Source organism: Herpailurus yagouaroundi, unplaced genomic scaffold (genome assembly GCF_014898765.1).
Source record: "Herpailurus yagouaroundi ecotype Mexico unplaced genomic scaffold, PumYag 210, whole genome shotgun sequence".
Classification (NCBI taxonomy): Eukaryota; Metazoa; Chordata; class Mammalia; order Carnivora; family Felidae; genus Herpailurus; species Herpailurus yagouaroundi.
The window spans coordinates 25,358,925-25,369,566 of record NW_024412441.1 but is presented as its reverse complement, the minus strand read 5'-3'; the positions used below and the strand labels follow the sequence as shown (position 1 = coordinate 25,369,566).

Below are 10,642 nucleotides of genomic sequence, written 5' to 3'. Positions count from 1 at the left end.
CTACTTCCCCGTATTGAGTCTGAGTTTTCCCAAAGATCAATACACACATAGTCTTCTCATAATACGTTTTTTATTACAATATCCAAAAAACTGAGTATGCAAGTTTAGGAGGTCTCGAGACCCCTTCTTCAGTTGTAGGAATGTGCCATCTCAAGACTGTATATTTCAACTATAAAGAAGTTCAAATGTAAAGAAAAAAATGCAATTTCTTCATAAACATTCTGTGTGTCTTTTACCTACCAATCACATATTCTCTTGTAAACCCTGGAAAATTCCCTGTAAAGCAAATAGTTCTTACACACACACACACACACACACACACACACATATATACACACACACATCCATGGATGTGTGTGTGTATATATGTGTGTGTGTGTGTGTGTGTGTGTGTGTGTATATATATGGTGTGTGTGCGTGTGTGTGTAAGTGTATGGTAGCTCCCCTTCCCCAAAGATCAGCTGTTTTCCTTAATCATCTGTATTAGTGTCAACAAATGGCTACGGATACATATTACTTTGAGAATTAAATACATAATTGTGAAATTTAAACAAGCCGAAGGGCAAGAGGAAAAAGCACTATGCGGATGGCACATCTGGGGGGAAATGACCACAACCTCGGTCTTTCGGAGTCACCGGTCCGGCTTCTGCGGACGGACTTTCAAGGAAATTTCTTTTATTGCAAGCATAGCCCCGAAGGCACTGGAGTTTCCTCGCGACTGTCTCATCTGGTGGTTCTGGTGCTGCTACCCGCAAGCGCGTCCACTCTCCCTGGACAGTCTGGGAGCCATGCAGGGGCGAGGGGCACGGAGCCAGGGCTGCCAGGACCGGGGACCTCGCAGGTGCCGCCTGGCCGGAGAGGGAGCCCAGGGCCCGCGGACCCCGCGTTCGGAGCGTACTGTAGTTCACATAATTAACGGCAGCTTTGGTGCATTCAAACCGTGCCCGATGTCTTTTTCATGAGGGGTTCTGTCAGCGTGAACAACCCGAAGGCTGTTTTCAGTTGCACAGGAATAAAGTGAAGGAACGTTCCTCCTCGCCTCCCGACCCCTGAACCTGGCCGGGAGGAGGGCGGCTGGAGAGTGGGTGGCAGGGCGCGGCGTGGCAGAGGAGAGAGGCGAGTGGCAAACAAACCGACCTGCACGCGAAGATGAACGAGGCAAAGGAAGCCAAGAGACGATGATGAACCACCGGACGGAGCGGGGCCCGCTGCGGGAGGGCCCGTGAGCGCGGCTGCTTCTGGGGGCCGGTCCGCTCGGCTCTGGGGAGGTGAGTGCGGCCCCGAGGGCCCAGAGGTGGCTGGGGCTGTGGCAGGGGCCGTCACTGCAGCGCTCTCACGAGGTAGAGCTTCTCCCCGTGCTCGCTGGTGAAGATGGGTGCCTTTTTGTAGTGTTCCACCAACTCGTCCATGGTGTGAAACCGCCGCTGCCCGATGCAGTAGACATTGTCCACAAGCTGCACCTTGAAATGTTTGTTCTTCCCTGATGCTTTCAGAGACACGGAGAAGTCACTGGGCTGGGGAGGAAACAGAACACGAGTCAGGGTGGGCCGCACGCAGGAGACGGGGGATCGCCACCACCCGCGAGCACAGGAGCCCGGTCTCCTGCGGTGTCTTCTACGAAACCTGACAGTGAGGATGACCCGGAGGTCATCCAGGGTTCACGTGTCCGGACCCCGAGCACAACTGCATTTTGCTTAGTACAGCTTCGGTGCCAAATAGATTTTAGTGTGAAAACCGGAGACTCCAGGCCCTGTAGGATACCGGTGTTAACCGGATGCTGAAGAGACTTGCATCTTTTCAAATTTCCCAACCTATTTGGGATAAACTGGGAATCTGTAAAAAGTGGATTTGCATATAGGCAGCAGCTAGAGATTTCCTTTCTGCTGACTATCAGAAATTAAGCCATCAAAAATGTTCAAATTCTAAGCTATTTAAAAATAAATACTTTAAGAGCAGTTGAAAACTCTGGCTTGCATTTTAAACATGGTTGGTAATATCCTGGGGAGGGGGGGGTGGCTGTACTATGGTTTAAGCACAAATTTTCCTGAGAAATGTTTAAATTTGTGATTATGTCAGTGCCTTGCTTACCTTTGAATACATTTTTAGAAAGATACCATTATTTTTATTAAAATTGGTCCTGCCTCTTGTGAGGCACTAAATAGCTGGCGAGGCTGAGGAGGGGAGTGGAAGGAGGCTGGCCTCCCACAAGGGCCTCAGAATAAAACCCTACTGCCCACCACAGCCCATCGGGGCTGTGTCTCCTGGCCCCTGCTTACAGATCAAAATGAAGGAGATGAAAGTATGTCCCACCCCTAGTGCCATTTTCACATCTGTTCACGTTGTTCTTTGAGCCGTCCTGTCCCCCCACCTTGGACAACTATTCCTGTAAGGCTCACCTATAAGGTTTTCCACCTGGGGAAGCCTCCCCATTCTCAATCAAGAGAAGTTCTTCCTCCTCGTCTGGCCACATAGCATAAAGCAATAGCTTCCAGTGGCAGAAGCAGAGTGCATTCTAGTGACTTGTAATAAATAATGTACACGCATGTCTTATTCCTTCATTATGCATTAGGCCAGGTAGACCATGTCTTCTCCACCGCCATATTTTGCCATATTTCGCCATATAGATGGTGAGTGCCTACTACAGTTCGTTTTTTCTTTTTTTAAAGTTCATTTATTTATTTTGAGACAGAGAGACCATAAGCAGGTAAGTGGCAGAGAGGAGAGGAAGAATCCCAAGCAGCCTACACACCACCAGAGCAGAGCCTCAATGTGGGGCTCGAACCCATGAATTGCAAGATGACAACCTGAGCCAGGATCAAGACACTTAACCGAGTGAGCCACCCAGGCGCCCCAAGGCTACTACAGTTGGGGACTGAATTCCTAAAGCAGGATTCAGTGTTCCCCAATACCCAGCACCTTCTTGCTGCTGAGGACCCACCCAGCTTTGTGTCCTTCCCACGGACACAAAATGAACAAGCATCTCAGCCATTGTCTCTTACACAGAGTTTACAAACATTTGATACAAAGTGTGCCAATCTTGCAAGACAAGTGGAAATCCCATGAAGTCAATGACAGCTCAGGGAAATGGATGTCTGGGGACATTCAACTCTGTAAAAGCACCTCGGGGCTCACCCACCAGTCACAGCTGCTATCATAAAAGAATCAAGAGACAACTGTATTCATAGTTTGTATTTATGTATCCCTCAGTCTCAAACAGACCAAGCAGAAACAAACCTTTGAGGGAAAAGCCCCATCTTATCTCCACGCTTCATCCCAGGGCTTGATGTCCCAGAGGAACATCAAGTGGTAACAGGATGAACCTTCAGGAAGACACAGGAAGAGTTCTCTGCGATTCAGCCTCAGGCTACATGTGATTTTCAGAATCATGGCCACTAAAGGGTCGGGGGTGGTGAGGAGGACACAGAACTTGAAGAGCATTTCCAACACCAGACCTCTTAGAAACAAATCATCACGAACCCTGATGTCACAGATGATCCGGTCAACCCACCCTATCAACGTAATATTCTAAACAGCAAACAGCACAAGACGGCGTTGGTTCTAAGCAATCACTTGACCGCATAATTCTCAAATCATGACTGTTTCGCAGGACCGAACTAGATAGATGCAGCCTAGCGTCAGCGTCCTCAGAATCATCGCCCAAGCTGGTGGCTGTGTACTGTTCTAAAAAAAGAACGGAGTGAAGCAGGTGCGGCCTGATGGGTACTCCACGCGTGAGCGAGGCCTGCGGTGTTGGCATCATCGTGGCTGTCACAAGTTATTAGTCCTAGCGGATCAGGACACCACAACCGCGTGCGACAGTACATACAAGTTATGAACCACTCAACCCTCTCCTGAGGGCTTCACGTTTTCCTTAAAGCAAGGTTTAGTTTCAAGCTTCTAGTAAATTTCATTGAAATATATGTACTCTGGGACAGGAGTCTGTGTCTTTCGGAGAAGACAGAAGGCCACCTCACCTGTACAGTTTAGCACAAGCGGGGCCCTACACTGGTTTTATAGATACTTCTCAATTCACAGAGCAGCATCGTCGTGGAGGCGGTACATGAGTCAGGGTCAGTACATGACAGACCCAATTTTCATTAAGCCAAATGACCAGATGACTTTCTGACCAGGGAGATTTGCTTCTAATTTAAGCTCCTTAATGTAACATCATGGCGCGTCATGTGTATGCGTGTGTTAACGCCAGTAAAACTGATGCAGCAGAGAAGGTAATTGTTAATTTCATGGGCTCTTGAGCAGAAACTAACTAAGCTTAAAGTTGAGGACACAGAATGAACCAAGTTTATGTCAAGCAGGAATGCCGAACATTTGGGGCATTCTCAATTGCATCCTGAGTAGAATTTCCAATCTACGAACTAAAACGCAGTTACATGTTCTCACAACCAGCACTAAATGAAGCCTGAAGGGGAGCTAGACCAGTGGCTCTCAAGGTGTGCTCCCGAGACCAGTAACGGTGGCAGTGTCACCTGGGAATCAGCCAGAAAAAGCAAATTCTCAGGCCTCGCCCCAGACCTGCTGCCTCAGAGACTCCAGGGTGGGGCCTAGCCATCTGTGTTTCATTGAGCCGTCCAGGGGATGCGGAGACAGTTTGAGAACAGAAATGAGATCTGGGCCAACTACCAGCAGCGCTCTCAGATGTTCAGAGCCATGAGAAAAAGATATGAACATGACTGATGGGCTAAGTAGCCCCTCGAAGGAGGGAGCTCCAATGGCCAACCTCACCTCCAGGCTGTGGATGCCTTCCTGATTCTAAGGAGTCCGGCCTCAGGGCGCCTGGGTGGCTCAGTTGGCTGAACAACCGACTTCGGCTCAGGTCACTATCTCGCCGTTTGTGAGTTCGAGTACCACAGCAGGCTCGGTGCTGACAGCCCAGAGCCTGGAGCCTGCTTTGGATTCTGTGTCTCCCTCTCTCTGCCCTTCCCCTGCTCGTGCTCTGTTTTTCTCAAAAATAAATAAACATTAAAAAAAAAAAAATTAAGGGGTCCGGCCCTGCTCCAGACTTTGCTGCGCAAAACTGCCTCGATGAAACACTGGGACACAGGTGGGGAGAATGCTCTAACATCTCCTTTCCTCAGTTTGGGCCAATTCCCTGGGCCCGACAGAGATGGAGAGGCTCCAGAGTCAAAACAACTCTGCCTCTAGAGAAAGCTCATGAGGCAGGGGAGGACCCCTGGGAAGGCAGTGCCACCAGTCTTGTCCACATTTCCACAGTCCTTCCAGGCTGGTTTTCTGGAACGACTTGGCAGACTTGGGTGAAAAGAACCATGCCACGCTCCCCTCAACCAGTAGTGCTGTGCTCTGGACCCTCACTTAAAGCTTGTCAAAGAACCTTAACAGGGTTTTGTGTGAATACCTACGCTGAGAAAAGAGGACCCAAACAGACTCCAGCCCCGCATTCTCTCTCCACACACGTTTTTGTTTTGGGGTGTTACCGATCGGAAGGCACAGGCCCCCATGAGGTAGTAAACAAGCTTTCCATGACGGGGCCCAAGAGCGGAAGCCTGTTGAGTGTCCCTCCTCGGGAGGCCAATGTGTCGCAGTGATTGTGAGGTGGGAAGTGGGCCAGACTTGGGAAGTCTTCATGGTTGGTGGGGGTAGGAGCCGGCGCTGCCGTTTTTGCATCATGGAGAAGTTGAGTGCAGGCATTCTTAAGAACGCCGCACTTCCACTGCGGGGAGGTGTTCTAGAGAAGTGCTCTAGAGAAGCGTGCACATGTGTACTAGGCTACAGGTTTAGGAACGTCCGAGCAGCATTACTCATACTGACGTTGAAGTACAAACACTCTTCATCTCCACCAACAGGAAAATGGACACATAGATGAGGTATATACTTCACCAAACAATGAAATAGATCTAATAGGGAAAAATCTGTTATAAGATGCCCAATAGGACTGATGGAGAAATTTCCAGTCCCCCACCGAAGACTCCACTTCCGGGTTCTTCTTCCTGCCCTGCTTGCTTCACGTGCCAAATTACTATTAATGCAGGATGAAGAAGTAACAGGCTACAAATTGTTCCCTCTGATTACACTCGGGGCCCAGACCTCTGGAGAGTGATCTCCTCTGAGCCCGCTGGTGTAACATAAACCTCCTGCCTTCTGAGATCTCCAAGTGCCACTTGGTTCTTCCGCCAGGTGATCCAGACCAGGTCCCATAACGTATCAACGTGGACTAAATAAATCTCATACAGTACGGACCAAGAGAAGAAAATGAGAAAACAATAGCTGCCGTATGATACCATTCACAGGATTGAAAAGCAGGCAAAGCTAAAATGGACTGTTTAGGGATATACACGTAGGTTTAACCAATGATGAAAATGATTATCATAAAATCAAAGGTAAGCAGTTATCTCTAGTGGGAGGCGTGGTGCAATCAGGAAGCTACTATGGGGGTGGGCAGGAGCTTCTGGAGTACCAGCAGTGTCCTATTTCCTGACCTTGACCTGGGTTAAACACATACTTCTTAAATGACATTTTCTGGGTGCTATGTGTCATAATGAAGTATGTTTTGAAGACGATAAATCTGAAGCTAGACCTGGCCCGGCTAACCACTAGTCATGTGGCACTGGCATTTACTGCTTCAAATATTGCTTCCCCCTCTTGCCTACCTCTCCTCCTCACCATCCACTCTTTTGGGACACCGGTTACGTGTACGGTAAACCTTTCAGTTGGTCCTATAAATCTCAGTTCAGCCTTCTATAACAGAATACCATAAGCTGGGTGGTTTAAAGACAGAAATGGACTTCTCTTAGTTTTAGAGACAAGGAAGTCAAGATCAGATTTGGCAGATTTGGTGTCTGGTAAGGGCCTGCTTCCTGCTTCATAGATAACCATTTTCTCATGGTGTCTTCAAACGGCAGAAGGGCCAAGAGAGTTCTCTAGGGTCTCTTTTCTCATGGCACTAATCCCATTCATGAGGGCTCCTCCCACGTATATATCATCACATTGGGTACTGGGCTTCAGCATGTGAATTTTGCAGGAGATAAAGGGAAACACACACACACACACACATTCGGTCCATAGCAAAATCTCTTGTGCTTTTCTCTTTTTTTGTGTGTTTTAGAAACCTAAAATTTCTATTCCTTTGAGCTATCATCCCATTTACTAATCCCTTCTTTGGCTGTGTTTAATCTACTGTAAACCTACCAAGTTGTTAATTTCAATTACTGTATTTTTTTGGTCTTCTAATTCTCACTTTGCTCTTTTTGTTTATTACTTCTAATTCTCGACTCAAATTCATCTTGCAGAATTTCCTGAAACTACGAATCCATTCACCTTAAAAACCACACCTACACATTCAAAATCTCGGTTTCTGTAGGTCTGTTTCTATTCTCTTTTTCTCCCTTCTTTGTTTTTGGTAATTCAGCCTTATCTTTTGGTACTTTAATTTGAATGCTGCATATTGATACGAGGTTTGCAAGGCTGATACTGTCTTCCAGAGATTTATTTGCTTTTGCTTCTCTACTCAGTGAAGGTAACACAGAACACCTTAATACAATGAGGAAGAGAATTAATGACAGTGTGATTTATTTCAGGTTTGCTTTGGGCTTCTAGTATGTAGAAGAGTAGTAGTTTGGAGAGTCCATGCTAAAGGCCTGGCTTTTTTTTTTTTTTTTTTCTGGGGCCATGACTCCTTGGTGGCCCTGACCTCTAATTTTTGCCCCCAGCACCATAGGCTCCTGAAAGACTACTTCTTGGTTGCTTTTTGTTTGTTTCAAGGTTTTGTCCAGCTTTTCTAGCTGTTTTCAGCAGAAGTGTTAGTCTGTAAGAAATCAGTCCACTATGACACAGGCAGAAACTGGTCATGTGACATTGGGCAAGTCGTGATTTGTTCAGACTCTAGGTTTCTAGTACAGTTACACTAACTGAGAAGGAGGACAGTTGGTTGTATTATAGGCTGTGGAACCAGGCTGCCTGGGTTCATATTCTGGCTCCTTTACCAACTAGCAACACAACCTTGGGCAAATTTCCCAACGGTTTGCTGCTTCAGTTTTCTCAACCGCAAAACAGATAGAATTCCTGAAACTGGGAAGAGACTGGAACAGTTTAATAAACTACAGTCATGTCAGGAGTACAACATCTTTGGGGAAATATTAAGCGAACACCGCCATTTAGGGGCTCTTCTTTAAGTTTGTTTTATGAAACTTTATAAACACAGCAATCAGCATCTTGCCAACTTTTAAAAGATTTCTTTCGATTAGAATCTCTAGAGAATACTTAACTTTCCAAACAAACTAGAAGAGGTCTATCTTCTATTGCAGAAGCATCACATTAAAAAAAAATTAAAAAAATTTTTTTCAATGTTTATTTTTGACAGAGAGAGAGAGAGAGCGCACGCGCATGAGCAGGGGAGGGGCAGAGAGAGAGGGAGACACCGAATCCGAAGCAGGCTCCAGGCTCTGAGCTGTCAGCACAGAGCCCGACGCGGGGCTCGATCTCACGAACCTCGCGATCGTGACCTGAGCCGAAGTCAGATGCTTAACCAACTGAGCCACTCAAGCGCCCCCCGCCCCCGCAAAAAAAAATTTTTTTAATATTTATTTTTGAGAGAGAGATAGAGCGTGAGCTCTGAGGGGGAGGGGGAGGGAGAGAGGGAGACACAGAATCCAAAGCAGGCTCCAGGCTCTGAGCTGTCAGCACAGAGCCCAACGTGGGGGTTGAGCTCACAAACCGTGAGATCATGACCTGAGCTGAAGTCAACACTTAACTGGCTGAGCCACCCAGGCAACCCAGAAGAATCACATTTTACTTCACTCGTGATCACGTGGTCATCCTTGTTTACATCTGTCTCTCTTACTACGCTCCAAGCACCTTGAACCAAAAGGCTCATTTCTAGTTCATTTTTACGGATGCTAGAGAAAAAACCAGATCCGATACGTAAGCACTCAATAGGTAGCCGCTGAACTACCTGCCACCAAGTATCTTTGAGGTCTCCTGATTTCCAGCAGAGGAAAAATAAACATTACCAACGTGACAGCTACTTGTTTGCTCCTTCTTTGAGCAACGAATGGTAAAGCCGTGTCTCTTGAATTTTGTCATTTTTGTACTGTCGCCTTTCTTATAGTCTTGTTTTCTACCTGGAGTACCATATTACTTGTCTATTGGCTGTGTAACAAATCGCCCCCAAATTCAATGGCTTAAATACGGTGAACGTTTATACTTGCAATTTCCGTGGCTCACGAATTTGGAAGTGCCTTAAAACTTGAGCTGGAACCACTCAACTCCTATTGGGCTATAGTCAAGACATCATCTAAAGACTTAACTAGGGATTCAGGAGCTGCTTCCAAGAACCAGGTTTGCTCGCATGTACCAGTCAGGAGCCCTTGAGTCTCTTCACAACCTGACAGCTGACTCCCTCAAGATCAAGAGATCTGAGAAAGAGCAAAGCCACAATGTCTTTTACAACCCAGTCTTGGAAATCACCTAACATCACTTCTACCACATTCTGCTCATTAGAAGTGAGTCATTAAGTGCAGTTCCTCCCAAAGGGGAGGCAATCAAGAATTTGTGGACATCTTTTTAAGCCATCACAGCTACCATGTTTGTTAAACTTTCTTTGGCTGCACTAAAATCTAACTAGATACAGTCTTATACTTTCTTTTCAATTCTGAAACATCTGCCCTCAATTCCCAACGTCCCCCCTACCCCCTTTCAATTCCCATCTTTGAGATTCCTCCCATTATCCACATTTTCTTCCCTTTCCTTCTCCAAACACTATACTTACTTGGTTCCATTTTTCTTGGCTGAACGCCATGCTAACTTTTCAAATATTATAACATCAGACCATGTCTTCTTGTTCTCTCCTTCTGACTGTTCCTTGAAGGAAAGATTTTTCTATTCTCAAAGCTTTTGAACCAGAGATTCTGCAGAATTATCATTTGGGATAAGCAATTCATTTTACCCCTCACTTTTTTTTTCAGGAAGTCATCTTCCAAGTGGAATATAAGGACAATTAATAGACTGGTAGAAAATCAACCTCTCTCTGGGCTTTTATTAATATGTTATCATTGTTTTTGCTTAGGTTTTAGGTCCCCTATTTGAATATAATCCCTCTAAGGATGAGAACTTGATTTCACTCCACATGTCCACACTGGGATCAGAGTAGATGTTCAATAACTGTACTGACTTTGGGGCCCCTGGATGCCTCAGTCGGTTGGGCGTCCAACTTTGGCTCAGGTCATGTTCTCCCAGTTCGTGGTTTGAGCCTCGCGTCAGGCTCTGTGCTGACAGCTGAGCTCAGAGCCTGGAGCCCACTTGGGATTCTGTGTCTCCTTTGCTCTCTGCCCCTCCCCTGCTCACACTCTGTCTCACTCTCTCTCTCAAGAATAAATAAACATTAAAAAAATAAATAAATGTACTGACTTACAAATTTCCAATTCTGACCATCTCTTCCATTATTCATTTCTTTAGGTAATTCTCACATGTCACCTCTTTGCAATTTCTGCTCACAAGCAATCACTTTTAGAAAAGAAAACTAAAGAACACACCCTCTTTGGTACTGTTTCTACAGGTTCATCAGCTTGATATCCACTGTTTGAAATACTTGCTGAAAAGCACTTTGCATTTTTATAAAACAGATGCCCTGGTCAAATATTCCTCTCCTTTCCTCAAGATTTAATCCTTATTT

General features: G+C 46.2%; 1 protein-coding gene across 3 annotated transcripts in view; it reads right to left on the bottom strand.

Moving 5' to 3' along the window:
• Positions 1–408: 408 nt before the first annotated feature.
• NCK2 (NCK adaptor protein 2) overlaps positions 409–10,642 on the bottom strand; it is a 74,669-nt gene continuing 64,435 nt past the window's right edge. For all 3 annotated transcript variants that reach the window (XM_040454133.1, XM_040454132.1, XM_040454134.1), the window contains one exon: positions 409–1,514. In XM_040454133.1, coding sequence (XP_040310067.1) covers positions 1,320–1,514 — 195 coding nt within the window. In that variant the 3' untranslated portion in view covers positions 409–1,319. The remainder of the gene's footprint in view (positions 1,515–10,642) is intronic.